This window comes from Sminthopsis crassicaudata, chromosome 3, assembly GCF_048593235.1.
Source record: "Sminthopsis crassicaudata isolate SCR6 chromosome 3, ASM4859323v1, whole genome shotgun sequence".
Lineage (NCBI taxonomy): Eukaryota > Metazoa > Chordata > Mammalia > Dasyuromorphia > Dasyuridae > Sminthopsis > Sminthopsis crassicaudata.
In genome coordinates, this window is record NC_133619.1 from 36945118 (window position 1) to 36967374 (window position 22257).

Consider the following 22257-nt stretch of genomic DNA (forward strand, 5'->3'; position numbering starts at 1 on the left):
CAGTAAGTGATACCATTTACTTCAAACCTATATTGAGACCTCACCTTGCATAGCTCTTAGTACTCTCCCCATTATTTTCAATTTAATTTGCATATGTTCTGTACATGCTTCTTTATATATCTATCTCCTCCACTAGAATGTAAGTGGGGACATTTTATTTTTGTCTTTGCATTCCCAGGGCCAGCACGGTGTCTGGTGCTTAACAAATTCTTGTTGATTGGTTAAAAACTCTTTGTTGAATTGTATTGAATTGTTAGATCTGCCCATGATATTTTTTCAACATGAGATTTAGAAATGGTTTTGATTTTTATATTCTAATCATTGGGTTTTATCTCTTTTCCTATCTTCCTGACCTCACTTCCCTCCTAGAAACCTCCTTTCCTTGTTGTCCACCATAATCCAAATGACCACTGGGATGAAATTGGGATGGGAGAAGAGTGGGTTGGACTAGAAAAATTGGACATTCAGTATAAAAAAATGACAGTTTAGAAACAGGGGTATAGTCGGTTTCTGGTCACAGAAACAGGACATGGAGTGTTGTATGTGTAGAACTTAGAGTAGGCCATGAGTATGTGGATTATAAAAGTGTAAGAAAATAAAAAATAAAGGAAGTTGTCAGACTGAAAAGAACTTTCAGTGTCAGAGGGGAATTTGGGGGAAGGTAGGTAGCATGTGGATAGAATACTGGTCCTGGATCAGAAAGACCCATTTTCCTGAGTCCAAATCTGGCTTCAGATACTTACGAGGAAATCCTGGACAAATCACTTAACCATGTTTGTGTAAAGGGCTAGAACTGAGCAATGCACTTGGATAATGAAGCACGTGAGACTAATGGCCAATTGGACGGTTCCCTATTAATTTGTTTGAAGGTTGACCCTCCCCAGCTGTTCTGTGCTGACTTGATTGGTGGGACAAAGAGGGAGAAGTGACTTGTGTGGAAGGAGTAAGAGAAACTTGGGTGGTGGAACTCATGCTCACTCGCACTCATGACCTGGCGTTGGAGGCGATGGTAAAGATCTAGAATAAAGACATTTAGTGAACCTGACTCCTGCTGATTTCTGGGAAGACAGAGTTCCAGCATGTTTGCCTCAGTTTCCCCATCTGTAAAATGAGCTGGAGGAGGAAATGGCAAACCACCATTATTTATCCCAAGAAAGCCCTAACTCAGTGGTCCTCAAACTTTTTAAATAGGGGCCAGTTCACTGAACCTCAGACTGTTGGAGGGCCAGACTGTAGTAAAAACAAAAGCTCACACTCTGTCTCCGCCCCTCAGCCCATTTGCCATAACCCGGCAGGCTGCATAAATGTCCTCAGCGGGCCGCATCTCGTCTGAGAACCCCTGCCCTAACTCATCAAGAATTGGATGTGAATGAAACAACTGAACCATAGCAACAACGGTATTCAAGGTAGGGAGATGGGTTTATCTCTTCTCCTTCCCTCCCCATACTTGAAGGAAGGGAAGGGAAGACAATCACATTTTTTGTACAATGGACTTTTTGACTTCTTATAGAGAAAGGCGGATGACATGAGGGGAGTAAACATTTATAGAACACTTACTATGTACCAGGAGCTACACTAAACATTTTACAAATATTATCTCATTTGATTGTTAGAGCACTCTTTTGAGGTAGGTGGTGTTACTAGCCCTATTTTACAGTGATTTGCCAGAGTCATACAACTAGTAAGAGTCTGCAACTGGATTTGAACTTGTCTTCCTTGGCTAACACTGTCTTCTGGGAAAGCTGGCTAGAGGCTGGATCTGGGTCAAAATAGTAGGTTTTTTATTCATCAATTACTATTATTTATCTACAATATCCTTCAACAGCATATAAGCTTCTTTGGAAAAATGATTTTATTTTGTTTTTGAGAGCAAGTCTCACCAGGTTGGAAGAGCAGAGATCCACTCAGACTGATTCTATTACTGATTGGCATGGAAGCTTGGACCAGCTCCATTTCTGACTTGGGCTGCTTTGCTCTTCCTTAGGCTCCCCAGAGCTCCCTGTATTGCTGCCAGACTTAGTGTAGACAGCGGAGTGCCTTTTAATCGTCTTGCAGCTCAGAACTCCCAAGCTTAATCAATTTACCAGACTCAGTCTCCCTAGCAGCTGGGATTACAAATGTGCCCTATCCTGGACCATTAGTATGGTTTTTCTTGAATCCTCAATGCCTAACACAGTAGATACTTTAAATAAAAACTTATTGAATTGAATTAGGTGCTTTAGGGACCAGTTTCTTGAACTGTGGTTCACAACCCCATATGATGTTTCATAACTAATGTGGGGGTCATGAAATTATGATTTATTATCAACAAATGTTTGATTTGTATACCTATTTTATATATCAACATATCTGAGGTCACATAAAAATTTCTTGGGTGAAGAGGAATCGTGAGTGAAAAAGTTTAAGAAAGGAAATACAGGAAAACTAGAAGATCCCTGTCTTCAGGGAACTTAGAGTGTAAGATCATAGATTTGATGTTAGAAAGGATATAATTTTCCAGGTGAAGAAAGTGGGACTTATGATGGGGAAAATAATAATTAAAAATTGAATCAAATCTAAGTCTTTTGCCTACAGAGTCTATACCGTTCCTTTCTTAGCACTCAGGAAATAAGAAATGACATCATCACTGTACGGTGTGGTGGGAGGCACCCTATGGTACATGGGAATTCAGCAAGGAGAGGGAAGTTTGAGAGAAGCGTTATTATGTTCTTATTAAGGTTTCCAACAAATTAGAACTTTTGGTTTACTCGATATAGTCTAACTTCTACTAGGAACTACATCATCGGTCCTTTCTGACATAGGAGGGGAGTTGTGATTTGGCTTTTTATAGCAGCAGAGGCAAAGATCAGAAAACTAATGGGTTGGGGACGAGCCAGACTTCCCGGGACTGACGAGACTATTGGCTGTGCAAAGTGTAAAGGGACCAGGGCTGAGTGCCTCTAGCCAGGGTCACATTTGTACCCATTAAGAATTGGAATTGTGGCCTAATGTTCCAGTCTCAGTATGATTGAGAGCATGTGTTGCTTGCTCAGGGCAAGTTTAGGAAACTGTTTTCAATGCTGGAAATAGGATCTAGGTCAGTTGAAAGGGAGGAGCTTGGTTCGCCTGGTAAATCTGAGGATTGCTTGCTTTCCTTTTCCTTTTGGTCACTGGTTGTGTAGAGCCTGCTGCCCAGGGCAAAATAAGGTGAGAGAAAGATGGATCTTGAACTTATGAAATGAGGCAATTGTGAGAAATGACCAACTTAGGCATAGCATGTGTTGTTCATTGGAGCCCCACTTTCCTGGGTTCCTTTCTACCTATTCACACAGCCAACATTCTCCTTCTAACCCTCATCACCTCTCTTTTGGACTATTGCAATAGCCTTCTGGTTGGTCTCTTTACCTCAAACTCTTCCCTGCTTCAATCCAAACTCTACTCAGATGCCAAAGTGATTTTCCTAAAGCATTATCTGATCAAGACACCCCCTTGTAGCCCATAAACTCTAATGGCTTCAGGATCAAATACAAATGTCTCGTTGACATCTGTGACTCACACACTCTATGATCTAAGTCCTTCGGCCCGCTCTGTGTTCTACAAACACAACATTCTATCCATTCTATTTCCCTTTCTTTGTCTTCCACCCATGTCTTAGATTCCCTGATTTCCTTCAGGCTTTGATTCAACGAGCACCATTTTCCATAGGAAGCTTTCTCTGATGCTCTCAACTCTGAGGTTCCTCCTTCCTCAAATCACCTTGTATTCATTTTGCACTATTTTCTAGATATTTAGACAATACAATTCTCTTAGACAATTAGGATGTAAGCTTTGTATCTTTATAATGCCTGGCAGGGTGTGTGGCAAGTAGAATGTGCTTTAAACATTGGTTGCTCATTAATTGATTGCTTAATTTAGAGCTTGGAGATTGTCTAACCCAACTCCTCCATTTTTATACAGATGAGAAAACTGAGACCCAGAAAGGTGACATTTCCAGGATAACACAGCTAGTAAATATTTTAGGCAAGATTTGAACCTGGGTTTTCTTGACTACAAGTATAACACTCTGTCCATTGTGCCATCTTCTCTCTTAATAATAAATAAAAACGAATGCCTTGCAAATCACTTAATTCTGTTTGCCTCAGTTTCCTCATCTACAAAATGAGTTGGAGAAGGAAATGACAAACCACTTTATTATCTCTGTCAAAAAATTGAAATGGGATCATGAAGATTTGGACATGACTCAACAATTACACCTTTTTGGGGGTGAGGGACAGAGGACACTAGTGACTATGGGAAATAGAGAAGGACTCATGTAGCACGTGGCATATTACTCCTTTGCTTTGGGTTTTTATTGGATCTAAAGGGCATTTATCATTATGATTTTCCCTTTCCCTCCTGTAAGTTCTTAGTTTTTATAGATCATACCTTGGTTTCTCTTGCAGGTAACAATTGCTTGTGATGCCGTCCTTAATTCAAAATCTCCATATAGGAAACAGGAGCCAGATTCCTGGGAAAATGAGCTGCAGATTTCCAAACATGCTAATAACCTCATGCAACTGGACAATGGTGTCAGGATTCCTCCCGGGTGAGAGAGCTGCAGGTGGTGGGAGGCAGTGAGGTGGGGGGGGGGGACTGGGCATGTGTCTGAGATCACCGGTCACATAAGGATGCTGATCTGTTGAAGGTACAGCAAACTGTCTCTAATGTTCCACAAATACCACTCCTATCCCCCCTTATTTACTTATCTTTGTACATCTTATGCCTTTCAGTAGAGTGTAAGCTTCTTGAGGGCAGGCACTATTTTAAATTTTTAAAATTTTGTTTCTCTTATCACTTAGCAAAAGGCTTCAACATGATAGGAACTTAATAAATGTTTGTTGGATTTGAACTAGTTACATTTAAACTTTAATTTATTACCATTAAAATTATATATAAAGAAAACCTAGGAATCCTTTGTTTTTTTTTTTTTTTTTTGCCAAGGCAACTGGAGCTAAGTGACTTGCTGAGGGTCACACAACTAGGAAGTGTTAAGTGCTTGAGACAAGATTTGAACTTGGATCCTCCTGACTTCAGAGCTGGTATTCTATCCACTGAGACATGTAGCGGCTGCGGGAATCCTTTATTTTCAAGAGAACACAACTTTTTTCAGAATGTGTTTTCATCCTCCTAATTCAGTAAAATAATTAGGTTCAATGAATATTTATTAAGAGCCTACCACATGTCAACCACTGGGCTATGTGCATGCAATAGGATGAAAATAGGAAACATTTCCTTCATCAAGGAATTCTTCTTTGGGATACAACTATAAGTAGTGGGGGGTGTTTGTCATCTTTGCTATTGGTAGACTGCACAAGCTCAGAAGTTCTGAGCTGCAGTCCTTTGCACTAAATCTGGCCCCATTATGGTGAGCCTCCAGGAGTGGGGAAGGAGTGTACCAAGCTGCCTAAGGAGTAGAGTATTTATGTACAATTATTTTCATATTGTCTTCCTCCACTAGATTGTGAAGTTCTCAAGTGTAGGAGGTATCCTTTACTTTTCTTTTAGTAGCCCTAGCACTTAGCACAGTGTCTGGCACATGGTTGGTGCTTAATACATGTTTATATTGATTTTTAATAATCTTTAATTTCCTCCCAATTACATGTAAAAACAAATTTTTCTTTTTTTTTTTAAGTTTTGAGTTCCAAATTCTATACTCCTTTCCTTCCCTGAGATGGTAAGCAATCTCATAATTATATAAAACATTTCCATTTAATAAGTGTTTATTGATTGATTACCTAAGGAGGGAAGAACTGGCTCAGGTTGGAAATATGACCTCAAACAAGTGTCTGAGCTGTGTGACTCTGGGCAAATCATTTAACCCCCTTTGTCTCAGTTTTCCCATTTGTAAAATGAGCTGATTAAGGAAATGACAAATCACTCTAGTCTCTTCGTCAAGAAAACCCCAAATGGGGTCATAAAGAAGTGGGCACAGCTGAAAACTGAAGCCTAAAAGGGTAGTTTTTCCTTCTTACATAAGACACCAGAATCACTAGTTATACCCTTAACTTCATGTCCCTTTAAAATGAGGATTATTTTTTTTTAATCATTCAAGAATAAGATACCATCCTTGTTTGGAAAATTATTAGGCTACATACCCATTGTGACAAAGCCAGCTCAAGAGACTCATCTCCCCACCTCTTCCCATCCTTCCCCAACATCCCCAACATTTGATCCTTTAGCTATAATCTGATGGAGAGAAATAGCCAGGGCAGCCTTGAAGGGGAAAAAGATGTATCCAAAGAGGGAAGGAAGGGGCAGCCTCACCACTGCCTTAGGATTTCCAAGTCTTGGGCCTTTTAAAAAAATCACTCACTTCTGAGGAGTCTCCACCACCTGCTGCTTCCCCGAATCCTTGGCCAGCTGCCAGGCACTAGGGCACTGCGGGGCACCAATTTTGGGTTACGGCCCAGCACCCACTATGCCTGCTATTATTAGAGCCCATCGGCCGAGGTGTACACAGATCAAAATTAGCTGACTAGAAAGAGCCAAGTGAACTCAAGCTCTTTGTCTTGTTCCTTAACTGAAACTTTAGTGTCACCTTGCTTTATGACATTATTCAAAAATAGGGAAAATAATCTCTGCTTCTTAGTTATTTATGAAAGTCAATTGGGGTGCCGTCAAGAATTAGAAACAAAATTGAAATGAATAAATGTACTCATCTGAGACCAGGACATGCTATATTTTTGCTCTTTGGATGAAGGTAACGTCCTAAAATAATGAGGGATACTGAGGGAACTCTGGCTGGAGTGAGATTTAATTTATTTAAGAAAATTTATTAAGAGATTTTAATTTTATTTTAAAAAAACATTAAGAAATCAAGTTGTTTTCATTAGCATTCATTGAAATTCAGCAAACATTCATTAAGTCCTTACTGTGAATGAAGCATCAAACTAGGAGCTGGAGATATAAACACAAAAATGAAAAGGACCCTGCATTTATTAAGTACCTACTATGTGCCAGACACTATACTGGACTCTGAGGACTCAAATTCTAGAAGGCAATAGTCTGTGCCTTCAAGGAGATTATATTGTTCTGGGGAGATTTAACACACGCACAAGAAAATTTAGGAAGGCGAGAGCCTTGGACTAAGGAAGGAGGGGATAGGAGAAATTAGGGCAGGCTTCAATTGAGTTGAATCTTAATGGGAGACAGGAACTCTTAGTGATAGAAAAGAGAAAAGAGGGGCATTTTAGGGAGAAGGCATTTTTTTTTTTTTTGCAAATTCAAAGAGAAAAGTGTTGAAGTAACTATGCTTAATATAGAGAATAGTCTTCTGTGCCCGGATTGAGGAATACCTGAGTTCAATTCCAGCCTCAGACATTTCTTAGCTGTGTGACTCTGGGCAAGTCATTTAACCTGGCTGTCTCAGTTTCCTCATCTATAAAATGGGGATAATGATAATACCTCCCTTGTGTGATTGTTGTTAAGGATCAAATGAGATAATATTTATAAAGCACCTAGCACAGAGTCCAGCACATAGTAAGTCCTATATGAGTGCTAGCTATTAGTATTTAGTTGGTTACCCCTCACTGTTCTTCACACATGACATTTCATCCCCCATCTACACACCTCTCCTTGGCTCTGCCTAGAAAGCATTTCCTCCTCACTTCTACATCAAAGAGTCCCGCTTTTCCTTCAAGGCATATTTCAAAGCACCACCTTCTGTATCAACCCATTTCTGATTTCCATCCATGGTGGTGCCTTCCCACCGACACTGGTAGTTAAATACTTTGTGTTTATGTGTACTTTTCCTCTCTATTTATTCTGCATATACTTATTTACGTACATATAAATGTAATATCTTTGTATTCTTTCAATATTTATAGGTATCCTTTCATTTCAATGTAAGCCACTTGCAAGTAGGGATTGTTTCCTTCTTTGTCTTTGTATTCCCAGCATCCTAATACAGTAGCTGGAACATAGTTATCTTAATAAGTGTTTATTGATCGACAGGAGTTGTGAGGAGTAAGACTGGCAGGGCTGGAGGGTGTCAGAGTGCACTAGTAGTATTGGATCCTCGGGAGCCGGGGAGTAACGTGATCAGATTTGGGCCTTGGGAAGAAGTTAAAACATTTTTTTAAATGTAAAAAAAAAAACAGGATTAAAAAAACCTTACTCCTAGGTCTTGTTCCATATTTCAAATAACTCATTCCATCTGCTACATCATATGCTTGCAAAGCTTGGAGAGGCTGTGTCCAAGTAAAGGTAATCAACCTGATTGTCTTGTTCTGGCTTCCCAAGGCACATTTACCAGCCGGGGAGACGGTCTTCCATATGTTTGTCCTCAATGGTGTCCTTGACTCCTGTTCTCTGGAGTACTTCCTTGGTTATGCATTGCACCCTAATCGCACCCACCAGGCACCTCTCTATTGCCCGCAATTACGCAGAATGTATATTTTACAAAGTTCACGTTCTGCCTTTAGTTTCCAAGGGATAATCCTCTACCCAAACCTTTCTTCCTTGGGATGCTCAAAGAATTCAATTCACCAACTACTCATTGAGTTCCCATTATGTGCAAGGGAGCCTGGTATGTGCTGTATGGGAAGTCACTGGTTGTCCAGGCCATCTGAAACAGAGGGTGTATGTGCAAGGGAATTGTGGGAGAATAGCTGTAGTTTCACTTCAAGTGAAAACCCATCTTGTTTCAACCCTTTTCATATGTTTCTTTCTAAAATGTATAAATCCCCTTTCCTGAGTTACTAACTATAATTTAATGAACGTAAGTTATCTTTCTTTGGCAGAAGACTGAGAAGAGGAGGGTCCTTCCTCTTAATAGCTTTCTTATTTCACATTTCTATAGATAGAAAAGGAGTCTAGTTTAAACTGTAGCAAATCCCAGAAATTGTCAGTCCCCTGAGGGCTGTTTTTAAGCTGTTCCTGGGAACATCTTTTCTCCTCTTTCCCCATGAATTATGGTTGTGTTTTGCATTTGCAAAGTGGTTCCCTATGTCTGCAATGTTCTCCCCCTTCACTTTCACCTTGTGGGAATCCCTAATTCCCTTCATAGCACAGGTGAAATTACTTGGTATACATTTTGTATTTAATTGTATACATGCAGACTCCCCCAGTGAAATTCAGGTTATCAGATAGACCCATTATTTGTGTATAAAACTCTACAGTACAAAACTCTACATATAAAAATGGAGTCAAAGCAGCAAAACCCCTCTGATGGAGGCTCAGAACTGTCCCATTTTTGTCTTTGCATCTCAGTGTCACACTGTACAAAAATTTTGTGAATTAGCATTACAGATTTAGAGCTGGGAGGAATCCCAGAGACCATCTGGTCTAAGGGTTCGAATCCATTTTTATTTTATAGCAGCTAGGTTGTATAGTGATAGAGTGCTGGGCCTGGAGTTAGAAAGTTTAGATTTGCTTTTGGACACTTATTAATCTGTGTGACTCTGGGCAAGACATTTAACCCCTGTTTATGTTTACCTTAGTTTCCTCATATATAAAATGAGAATACTAATAGTATCTGTCTCCCAAGGTTTTTATGAGGATCAAAAAGTTCTGTAAACCTTAGAATGCTATATATAGAAATTCTGTCTGTAATTATTATTATTATTGTAATTATGGTCCCAGTCTATTGTAGCTTATCAACTTCAGAAAATGTTTTTAAATGTATAAAATAAAATACATAAAGTGACAAAGGGCACCAATGATATTGACATAATTATCAAAATAAAAAAAAATTCTGAACCCCAGATTAAAAATCTCTGTTTTATTCTAACAGACTTGTTTCAGATTTATTTATCTGGGCAAGATATCTCATATACAAAATGAGAATAACAATAGCATCTGACTACCAAGGTTTTTATGAGGATCAAAAAGCTCTGTAAACTTTAGAATGCTATATATGGAAATGCTGTCTGTTATTGTAATTATTATTGATATTGTTGTTATTATGGACCCAGTCTGGTGAAGCTTATGAACTCCTTAGAATAATGCTTTTTAAATGTATAAAATAAAACATGTAAGGTGACAAAAGGAACCAATTATATTGAAATAATTATCAAAATTAAAAAAAAAATTTTATGGATTCCAGGTTAAAAACCCCTGATTTAGTCTAACAGTCTTGTTCCAAACGTGAATTGAATGAATGTAGCAAAGCATTGTTAATAAACTGGGACTGAGAAGAAACAAGGCATAATGGCAGAAGGGCCAGCTTTTAAAGCCAGCAGGAAGACCCAGGCTTACGTTTCTATCTATTTTATCTGTGTGACTGTGGGTAAGTCACTTTTGTTTCTCAGTGCTGGAAGAAGCTCTGTAAGATCATCAGTTATAGCTGACTTACCATTCTTTATTGGTAGAAAAGGTTTTCACACTTGGGAGTTCCCTACATATGAAATTTTAAAAAAAGTCAGATTTATAAGATATTGGGAGTCTTTCACTAATACATGGCTCTCTCTTTTGTCAATATTTCCTTTGTTTCCCCTCTAAGGCTTTCAAAACAGATGCTGATTTGATCATTTCTATTTTAAAACTTGCCCTGACAGCTCTTGCCCCCAGGCTGCATTTTTGGCCAGTGACTTTCAGTCTTTTCCACCTAGTCATTCCCCAGAGGACATCCAGGAATGCCCCATGTTCTACATCATCTTTCCATGAAAAGAAAATTTAAAATGCTCCGGACACCTTGTCCATTTGTAAGGAATTAGTACCATGGAGCCGGCCTTAGGGCATCTAGTAGGGTGTGCTAATGAAGAGAGAATCCTGTTTCAGGGGAGGGAAAGATTGGATTCTAATTCTCTCCAGTCTTCTGTGATCCCAGATTGAGAAGCCTTGCTTTGAAGTGTTCATGATGGATAGTGTAGCATGGAACTTGGGAGTCAGGAAGATTTTGATTGATTCAAATCCAGCTCCAAATATTTCCCTAGCTGTGTGATTCTGGGCTAGCCTCTTTCACTACTCCCAAGCCTCAGTTTCCTCATCTGTAAAATGGGAATAATAACAGAACTTATCTCACAGGATTGTAGTGAGGAGTAAATAAGGAAATATATGTAAGATGCTTTGCAAACCTCGAAGCACTGTTAAAAAAAAAGCTTAGCAATTATTAAAAAAAATCATTCCCTTCTCTTCCCAGAGGGCCAATGAAAAAGAGAAAAACAAAACTCACCAACACATTGAAAAGGTCTGATTTATACACATTGTTTCCACATCCTTTGTCCCCCCTTACCTCTGCAAAGAAGGGAGGGAGGTGTCTCCTCACATCTCCTTTTTGGAAACAAGGCTGATCATTGTAATTTCCCAGCATTCAGTTCTGATTGTTTTGTGGTTGTTAATGTTCTTTCCATTTATGTTATTGAGGTCATTGTGTACCTTGCTTTCCTGATTCTACTTTCTTCTCTGTGCATCAGTTCATTGAAGTCTTCTTGTGCCTCTCAGCATTCATCAGTTCTTATAGTGCAGTAATATTCCATTTTTTTAATGTGCCACGACTTGTTTAGCCAACCTCCCATGCACGTGCATATAATTTGTTTCTAGTTTCCTATTCACTTGTTACATTTTTTCCTCTTTTTAACGTGTCTATCCAGTGGCTGGAAGTGTGCCAAATGTGACTTGCGGGAGAACCTCTGGTTGAATCTGACTGATGGCACCATTCTTTGTGGAAAGTGGTTCTTTGACAACATGGGGGGAAACGGGCATGCGTTGGACCATTACAAAGAAATGGGCTACCCTTTAGCAGTGAAGTTAGGAACCATCACTCCAGATGGAGCAGGTGAGTCCTTTAAGCTTTGGGATTTAAGGAACTGGGGGAAGGGGCAATGGCAACAAAAGCAGAACTATATACACTGTTGGATATTGGATGTTGAGCTAAGATGATCTTGGCTCAAGTCTGTTCTCTGATCCTTAACATGAGTGATCTCAGGCAATGGCTTAAAATCTCAATACTCCAAGAAACTCTCTAAGATTATACTTTATAAACAAGTTGCTGATCTGTACTCATATAGGGAGTCTGACCATCAGGAAGTTCCTTACAGCGGAAAAATGGTCCCAAAAGTATAAATAAATAAATAAATAAATATATTCACAGATGTGTGTGTATATATACACACACATACATATATAAATATAAATATATATACAGATGTATAAATATATATGTACAGATATATACATAAATATATATGTACAGAGGTAGACACAGATGTGTATAGATGTGCAAATATATAGACAGTATGTATATGGATATGTGTAAAACAAGTACACGTGGCATACTTGTCCCATTATGGCTTTGGAACCTGGAAGATCTCCTTTTAAGTTCTATCTGTGACAAGGATCAAATCACTTACACTCTGCCTCAGTTCCTTCATCTGTAAAATGGGGGTAAATATAATACTTGCCTCCCAAGGCTATGGTGAGCCCATGGCCCATAGTTTCTTATTTTACCTGGTGATATCTTCATTCTCATTGGGAATGCTTTTCAGATCTTGATATCTCCCATTGTCAACCTTCTCAATTATCCTGACCTCAAGCATTTGGATGATACATTTGTAATCATCATCACTTCAACTTTTACATCTCCCAGACTCCAAACTGGATATGTTCTTTTTCACCTTCCATTATTTCTCCTTTCTTATACTCTCAAATCTTCATTTTTGATTTTTAATATGAGATACCATGGGCTAGATGATTTAAGTTCCTGATTCAAATCCAAACTTTGTGATCTTGAACAAGTCTGGTGTTCAGGTTCCTCCTCTGTAGATGAAGGGCTAGACTAGATGACCTCCAAAGGGTCCTATTTAGCTCCAAGTCTCTGATCCTGTGTCTTTCTGTTCATTGCTTCTTTCCTGCTGCCTCAGACCCATTTGGGCCTGCACTCTTCTTACCCCAGGCTGACTGCTAGAGATTCTCAGAGATTTAAGAAAGCAGCATTATACTCAATGGGAGCTTTTTTATTTTCATATTTTGGAGACTCCTACAGCTACTCTCCTTAGAAGAGATGGGCATTTTGTTTCCTTCCTAACAATATCCTCAAATGTTGCCCCTTCCACCCCCAAATAAATTTGAGTACAACCTGATGTTCTGAAATCAAGTTTTGCTCAGTATTAAAATGAAGAGTGTATGTATATATATATACATATCTAGACGTATATATATACATATCTATACATATACATATGCATATACATACATATATCTATACATATACATACATATATATACATATATCTATACATATACATACACACACACACACACACACACACACACACACACACACACACACACATATATATATATATAATCCAGCCTGGAAAGCCAAAATGAGGCTCACAGTGGCACATTCAGATTTTAAAAGAGACAGGGTAAGGGCAGCTAGGTGACACAGTGGATAGAGAACTAACACTGGAGTCAGGAGGACCTGAGCTTAAATGTGGCCTAAGACGTTTCACATTTACTAGCTATGTGACTCTGGGCAAGTCACTTAACCCTAATTGTCTTGCAAAAAAAGAAAGAAATAAAAAGAGAAAAGAAAATAAAGGAAGAAAAAGAAAAGAAAGAGAAAAAAGACTCTAAAAAGTGTTGTCATTTGAGAAGCAGATTGCTGGGGAGGAGAGAATGATGCTTTTGGAGTTGGCAGATTGTGGCTCAAATCTCAGTGATATCACTCATTACCCCTGTGACCTTGGACAGGCCACATACATTCTCTGGATCTCAGATTCCTCATTTATAAAATGAAGGGGGTTAGTGGCCTCTGAGTTTCTTCATCCAATTGTAAATCTTTCAAATAAAGGTTGGAATTTCACTTATTTTAAAAAAAAGTTTTTTGAATCATCTAACTTAGTACTTTCCAAGCTCTGGACCGATTGTTGGGAATTGTAGTAGGGAGAGTTTAGTTCTCAAACTAATCAGCATACTGACATTTTAATCATTCAGTAATAACATCTAAGTTTCTTTCTTTTTTTAAGCTTTTAATAGTATTTTATTTTTTCCAAATACATGCAAAGATAGTTTTCAACATTCACCTTTGCAAAACCCTACGCTCCAGATTTTTCTCCCTTTCTTCCTCTCTCCCTTTATCCCCCCCTTGCTAAGACCATAGGCAATCCAATACAGGCTAAACTTGTGCAATTCTTCTAAACACATTTCTATATTTCTGATGATGCACAAGAAAAATCTGATCAAAAGGGAAAAATACAAAAAAGAAAAAAAAAAGCAAACAACAACAACAAAAAATGTAAAAACACTATGCTTTGAACCACATTCAGTCTCCATAATTCTCTCTTTGGATGCAGATGGCATTTTCCATCTCAAGTCTATTGAAATTGTCTTGAATCACCTCATTATTGAAAAGAGCCAAGTCTATCACAGTGATCATCATATAATCTTGGTGCTACTGTGTACAATGTTCTTTTAATTAAGTTTATTTTTGCTTAGTGTTAGTTAGTGTTTTCTTTTTCTCATTGGATCTATTACTTATTTTACATAAGGGACTCCCAGCGAAGAAATTCTCTCTCCCAACAAAGATTGGGTTCTCTGTAATGACCAGTCTTAGGACACTAAGGGACACTCACTAAATGCTTGGGACCCAAGATCTTAAGTTCCTTGCCCATTGTCATGTAACTCAAATGTTTCAGACTTGAACCTTAGTTTCACCCAGTGCAAGTTCATGTCTGTATACTCCACATAATTGTCTCTTGAATTAAACTAAGCTTTGTCTCTTTTTATTTGAAGACAATCTAGGGAATATAATTTTCACTTTGATATCAGTCAATCAATGTGTTAATACAGCCAGGTTTTGAACCCAGTGCCTCTGACCCAGTGTGCCATATAAACAGGGCAACTTCACCTTGCCTCTTTCTTAGATTGTTGTTCAGTTATTTCAGTTCTGTCTGACTCTTCGTGATCCCATTTGTCTTCCTTACCACATTTGAAAAGTTGTTATATGGAAGAATGCTTAGATTAGATTAGATTAGATTAGTCCAAGGGAAAAAGTGGGATCAACAACTAGAAGCTACAAAAAGCCAAAAGTTTTCTAAGAATTAGAGCTGTTCAAAAGGAGTCTGGGCAGCCTGGAGAGTCAGAGAGGCCTCCAATCAGAAGCTGGATGACCATTTGTCTTTAGTCTTGGAATAGAGACTCCTTTCATGTCTGGCTGGATGGCATGGCTGTTGCCTTCCCAACTCTTAAAAAATTAAAATTTATCTTTGTTTAGAAAAGTAAGGATATTGAGGAAGAGGAAGAAGGGGGTAGAAGGGAAAAGAAGCATGGAAAAAAGAAACGATTGGGAGAAAGGGAAAGATACAAAACAGAGACAGAGAAGGCCAGGGACTATGTCTGATCTGAACTTCCACCTTCCTCATTGCCTTGCACAGTGCCCTCTGTGCAGCAGGCTCTTATTGGATTGAATTCCTGGCAAAATAGCTCCTCAGAGTGTATGTATTCTCACTACTTGAGAAGGGAAAGCAGGAAGGTGATAAGCATCTATATAACTCTTATTATGGGCCAGACACTATGCTAATTTTTTAAAAATAAAATCCAAATATTTCATTTGATACAATAATCCTGTAAGGCTGGTGCTGTCATAAACCCCATTTTACAGTTGCACAAATTGAGGCAGACAGAAATTCCATGACTTGCCTAGTGTTACACAGCTAGTAAGTGTCTGAGGCCAGATTTAAACTCAGGTGTTCCTGACTCCAGCTTCAGTGCTCTAACCACTGTACTATCAGCTGGATCAAATATCTAAATATCTACATAGGCAATTTTTAATACCTTTTCCTGGAGGTCCAGAACATGCTTCTTAGAAATTTTTTTATCGTTAATGAAGGAAGGCCGAACATGGATTTATTATTAGGAAGCTTGAGAATGGAAATTGAGTTTTGGAATTCTAAGCTGCAGTGGGCTTTGATATCCACATGGAGTCTAGCATCGATATATGGGGAGCTCATGAGAATGGGGTCGGGAGGTGGGATAGAGAGAGGCCACCATATTGCCAAAAGATAGAGTCTTAAAAAAATCAATGAAATTTATATTGATCCTAATACTTGTAATTTTTTCCCCTTTGCAGATGTTTATTCCTTCCAAGAAGAGGAGTCTGTTTTAGATCCACATTTAGCCAAACACTTAGCACATTTTGGGATTGACATGCTTCAAATGCATTCGGTGAGAATGATTACCTTTGCTTATACCTTAATTTCCAATGTAGGGGATGGGAAGGTGATGGCCATGAGGTTATTATATTTAATTTCAATATTTTTCTTATGTGAATTTTCATTATGGCAAAGCATGAAATTTTAATAATTTTGGTTTTCAAATCCAATATGTGGGGTCAATCCATCCATCAATTCAGAAATATAGGCATTGGGAAAGTTACAAAAAATAAAAGTCCCTACTATTAATGAGATCAGCTTCTAATGAAGGAGACAAAAATCCATATAAAATATTCTGAATCACATAAAGGCAATAAACACAATTAAAAACAAGGAAGCTAGGGGTTAGGAGAGGCAGCTAGCCCTTCATAGGGGAGGAAGGAATTCAAGAAAGGTTTCATGCAGAAGTTGGTGCTTAAAGCCAGATCTTGAAAGGAGGAAGAGACTCGAGGGAGAGCTGAGGAGGACCTATTTTACAGTCGTGGGTGATTGGAATCTAACTTGTTTTTACATTTAAAAGTTAAATTTGTTTTTTGTAACATGAATAGGAATTTTGAATTTTGGTAGTACTTAGTATTGAATTTTGGAGATGGCCTTTTTGATCCAGTGGAATCTGCACATAGAATTTCCTCTTTCTATAGTGAGAACCTTACTCCCTGGAAAGTTAAATAATAATAAGAGTAATAAGAGAATAATTAATAATAAAAATAATATGATAATAAAAAGATGGTCTGTGAAATTGTCAGTTTTAACATACTTTAATCTCAAGACAAGAGCAAGCTGAATTAACTCAAAAAAGTTAAAAAAATACACTTTGTAGCTGATGAAGATCACAAGAAAACATATGATGGTTAATGGAGAATTATTGCCTTATTTTTATTCTATGACTGCTTAAAAAAAAGCAGTGATGGTGAAATATCTTCCTTAGATAAGAGATCTAGTGAATGTGGTATTTTTCTTGTGTTCTGACCTCATATGAACTTTTGTATTTCATTTTGGGTTTTCTAGTTTAGAAGGGCATTGACAGGATTGTGTCCTGAGGACTCCAGCATGGTAAAGAGCCTGAGGATTAGTTGAACCAAAGAAGTCTTTTGAACTACTCTCTCATTTTATTGGTGAGGAGACTGAGACTCCTGTAGACTAAGTGACTTCAGGCGAGTAGTGAGCAATAGATTCGGCATTTGACCTCAGGTCCTCTGATTCCAAATCTGATACTCTTAGGATCATCAGAGGCATCTTGGTAATGTAGTGCATAGAGTTCTGAAATTGTCAGTCTTTTAAACTCTGTCAGCCTCAGTTTCTGCATCTGAAAATGGAAATAATTTTAGCAGCTCTTTCTCAAGATCATAAAGATTAAAATGAGACAATAATAGGCAAAATCCTTTGCCAGTCTCAAAGTAAGCTATTAAAAAGACTACAATATTCATTTGTTTTTATGCTTCTATTCTCATTGGTTTGACCATTTCATCTTATTTATTCTTCTTCCTCTCCTCCTCCACTCAAGGGGCTGAAAATTCCAGAAAGGCTGGAGGAGTAGATAGATAAGGTCAGGTTCCTATCAACAATCATTAATGACCCCAAATGAATGAAGGCCATTAAAATTATCTTTCTTTAATAATTTGGCATCTAGACGGAGAATGGCACACGGGACAATGATGTCAAACCCAGGATCAGTGAGTGGGAAGTCATTCAGGAGTCGGGAATGAAGCTGAAGCCCATGTATGGCTCTGGATACACGGGGATGAGGAATCTGGGAAACAGCTGCTATCTCAGTGCGGTCATGCAAGCCATCTTCAGCATCCCTGAATTTCAGAGAATGTAAGTTTTGGCTCACCAGAGAATAGATTTTCCAGTGTCATGTCTTGTCCTTGTTTAGCACTCACACCTCAAACTTATCTCTGATCCCTCATAAATGTGTCGAATTACACTTGGATCTGTTTCTGGAGCCTGGAAGTAGGGACTTCAGGCAGATTTCTAGAATGGTGTTTCCTCTACATTTTAGACATTTTTCTAAAAATGATTTACATGTAAAGCTCTTTCTTCACATATGTTCTGAGGGAAAGAGCTGCAACTAGAGATGATTTTTGAAATTAATTTGAGAGTAGAGGGAAAAAGATTTGGTATATTCTATCTTTGATCTAACCATGAGTGGAATGATACCAGAAGAAAGTCCAGCTCTTTCCCCTTCCCTGCAAGGTTTGGGAGGAAAGTAGAGCCTTAAGCACCAAATAATGGTATCCTGTGGGTACTTTTGCTTTATGTTGTTTTGATATGGTTGAGGACCATAAAGTAAGTTGTGAAGGAGCAATCAAAAGTCATTTATTAAATATATGTTCTGTGCCAGACACTATCCTAAGGCTAAGACTGAGAATATGACAAAAGTGTAATAGTTCTTGCTCTCAAGGGATATTGCTACCTTGGGGTAAAGCTTTGTTCATTCCAGGTTAGTTATATCTCTTATTGAAGTTGTTAGCCTGTTGTTTTTTATTTATTTATTTTTCTTTTCTCCATTCAGAGAGAATGAGGAACAAAGACTCTACCCTCCTGAAATTTAAATGTCCTTAATTAGAAGTCATATGAAGGAAAAGAGTTTTTCCCCCTCTAGTGCATTTTCTACACATACATGCTGCTTTTCTGGCTTTCTTGGGCTGTACTGTAGTGCAGACCAGTGAATTGCTGCCTTTGGAACTCAGTAGCCTGCAGAAGTTAGGAAACACTGTTTGTGATGTTCCAGAGGTGAGAGGTTTCTCATAGGAAATGTTATGGCTCGGTACCATAGAATCACAGAATTGGCTGGTCCAAATCATACCTGAAAGAAATCCTCCCCTTATAAGTAGATAAATTTACTTACAAATCCCCCTTTGAAATATATATATACTTACAAATAATCCAAACTTTCCTGAAGTATCTGTATCTATATCCATATAATCTATAGCTATATCTTCCTGTATATCTATATATGTATCTACCTCCTATTATATATCTATTGTATCTTCTATATATAATATTACATATCTATCTACATTTCTCTCTCTCTCTCTCTCTCTCTCTCTCTCTCTCTCTCTCTCTCTCTTTCTCTCTCTCTCTCTTTCAATATATAGTCTCAAGCAAGGCTGGACACATACTTTATGTAGGTACATGATATCTATAGCTATTTTTCCCTATATCAATATCATGGTGGATTCTTTGGAACCAAGATGGCCACTGCCTTGTTCAGAATTCCCAAGTTTTTCAGAACTGCTTTATTGTACCTATCCTGTGAATTAATTCTTTTTTTTATTATAGCCTTTTATTTACTAGATATATGAATGGGTAACTTTTCAGCACTGACAATTGCAAAACCTTTTGTTCCATTTTTTCCCCTCCTTCCCTCCACCCCCTCCCCCAGATGGCAGGTTGACCAATACCTGTTAAATATGTTAAAGTATAAGTTAAATACAATATATGTATACATGACCATACAGTTATTTTGATGAACAAAAAGAATTGGACTTTGGAATAGTGTATAATTAGCTGGGAAGGAAATCAGAAATGTAGGGGGACAAAAATAGAGGGATTGGGAATTCTATCTAGTGGTTCATAGTCATCTCCCAGAGTTCTTTCGCTGGGTGTAGCTGCTTCAGTTGATTACTGCTCTATTGGAACTGATTTGGTTCATCTCATTGTTGGAGAGGGCCACGTTCATCAGAATTGATCATCACATAGTATTGTTGTTGAAGTGGATAGTGATCTTCTGGTCCTGCTCATCTCACTCAGCATCAGTTCATGTAAGTCTCTCCAGGTCTTTCTGAAATCATCCTGTTGGTCATTTCTTATAAAACAATAATATTCCATAATATTCATATACCACAATTTATTCAGCCATTCTCCAATTGATGGGCAGCCATGTAGTTTCCAGTTTCTGGCCACCACAAAGAGGGCTGCCACAAACATTCTTGCACATTCAGGTCCCTTTCCCTTCTTTAAGATCTTTTTGGGATGTAAGCCCAGCAGTAACACTGCTGGATCAAAGGGTATGCACAGTTTGATAACTTTTTGAGCATAGTTCCAAATCTCTCTCCAGAATGGTTGGATGTAGTGAATTAATTCTTTTGAAAGCCCCTTGAGGGGGAGGGGCATTTAATTTTTGTCTTTGCATCTCTCCCTTTCTTCCTCCCACAGGTCCCTAGTATAACACCTGGCTTATAGTAAGCAATTAATAAATACTTGAGGATTGATTTATTGGTTCTTCTTAGTTAATTCTTCATCTTTTTATACACATCATCTGAGATTTCAGTTATTTGGATCATATATTTCCTGGGTAGGAGGGGATAGAGGCTTTCCAGAGCATAGATGATCTTTCAGAACTCCTTCACCTCTTACCTTTTGCCTGTCACCTTCACTTTTCACTTTGGTGACTACTCTGTGACTCAGGCTCCAGGACTTGGAACTAACTCTAGTGAGTGTCCTCTTAGAGGCTAAGGCTTAATTTTAATAAAAGTAAATGAGAGAGTTGGAACAGAAGATCTCTTTATTCCCTTCCAGTTCTAAATCTTTCTTTGATCGTGTGAAATCAGGTTCTTTTGTTGGTGAATAGAAAAATTTTTTGAATTTCAAAGCTAGACAATTTAAGCCTTTTCATATTCAGAAGAATTGAATAACTGACACCTTTTGCATTTTTTCTTGCATGTAATTTTTATTCCCCTCCCCAAATTTCACATTCTTTTATTCTTAGTTGAATTTTGGTTTTGGTGAATTTAGACCCATATATCAGTTGCTTAGCAAAGGCTTTAAGATCCCAGAGTAGGGCGGAAAGAGCCTTAGCTTTGGAAGGGCCAAGTTCTGATACCACTTATGTGGTTTTGATCATGTGTCCTAGTCTCCTTGGGCCTCAGTTTCCTTGTCTGTAAATGACAGGATTGGACTCACTGACTACTGATATCCCTCTCAATTCTTGATCTGTGATTCTTGAACATGGAATAACTCAAACAAGAAACACCTTGCTCTTCTGACTCTGTCCTCTCCATAATGTTGATAATATATCTTCTAATATTCTCCAGTTTCCTTTTCCCCATCCATCCCCCCCGAAATGCCAGCTAAACAGGCTCTATCTAGCCCAAGAGCTGCAACTGCATTCTGTAAGTAGAAAGAGTGAGTCAGTGTAAGATTAGGTGACACAGGCACAGCCCAGAATGGCAACCTGATTCCTTGTCGCTCTGCTTGCCTCCTGTCCCAATCGGTGTTTTTAAATTTCTGATGGAAATCAAATCTGAAGACACAGCCTTTCATAGGAGCAATGTTAGAGGTGGTTGAAGATGAAAAACTGATTTTTCCCCCTGATTAAAATCACTAGGATAATAATCTCAGCAAATGTTTAAAGTTTGCAAAGTATTTGGTATCTTTCTTCCTGTCCATTCCTGTAAGAAATGATGACCCTGTAAGAAAGATAGATGCTATTATCATGCCCATTTTACATCAGAAGAACCAGAGGCAGGCAGTGGTGTCCAAAGTCACACGGCTAGTGTCTGAGTCAGGATCTGAATACATATCTTGTTGACTCCCAGGCCACTGCTCTATCCATTGTACTACTTAGTTATAGCTAGAAATTATGTAATACTTAAGGTGTAGGAGATAGGGACTGAACTTGTGATTTAAATGAGTATAGATGAGGAGGAGAGAAATTCCCTCTCCCAGTGTAGGTCAGCATCTTCTCTGCAATTAAAAGTCAATCTCCAAATATTTCCAAGTACACAAAAAAACCCTTTAAGGTGATTAGCCAAAAGGCCTAAATATTGATGGCTGAAAGACATCTAACTTCAATTGTAAAATGGTGATAATTAAAGCTAGAAAAGGCGTCGAGGTACAAATGGTAGATAATCAGACAACTGGGTATTAGTCCTGCCTCTATCTCACACATAGGAGTGTGTTTCTGAGGAACCATCCTGAGAAACCCTTTAAGCATTTCCATTTTGTCTTGGTGGAGGAAGTTTCCCCACTGGGAGTTCCCTAAATCACTGAAATGGAATATCCAGTCCCTACCCCTATTATTATTGTTACTATTACAGGTCTGATCCCTTCCCAAATGGCACCTATTTCACAGAGTGAGGATAAGATGAGATAATGTCTCTAAAATGCTTTGTAAGCCTTGAACTACTACACAGATGAT

The 22257-nt window shown here is 38.3% G+C and overlaps 1 protein-coding gene across 2 annotated transcripts in view; it reads left to right on the forward strand.

Annotated features, from left to right (window-relative positions):
* USP13 (ubiquitin specific peptidase 13) overlaps positions 1–22257 on the forward strand; it is a 125708-nt gene that overhangs the window by 62215 nt on the left and 41236 nt on the right. For both annotated transcript variants that reach the window (XM_074298259.1, XM_074298258.1), the window contains 4 exons: positions 4422–4564; positions 11550–11734; positions 16031–16125; positions 17743–17930. In XM_074298259.1, coding sequence (XP_074154360.1) covers positions 4422–4564; positions 11550–11734; positions 16031–16125; positions 17743–17930 — 611 coding nt within the window. The remainder of the gene's footprint in view (positions 1–4421; positions 4565–11549; positions 11735–16030; positions 16126–17742; positions 17931–22257) is intronic.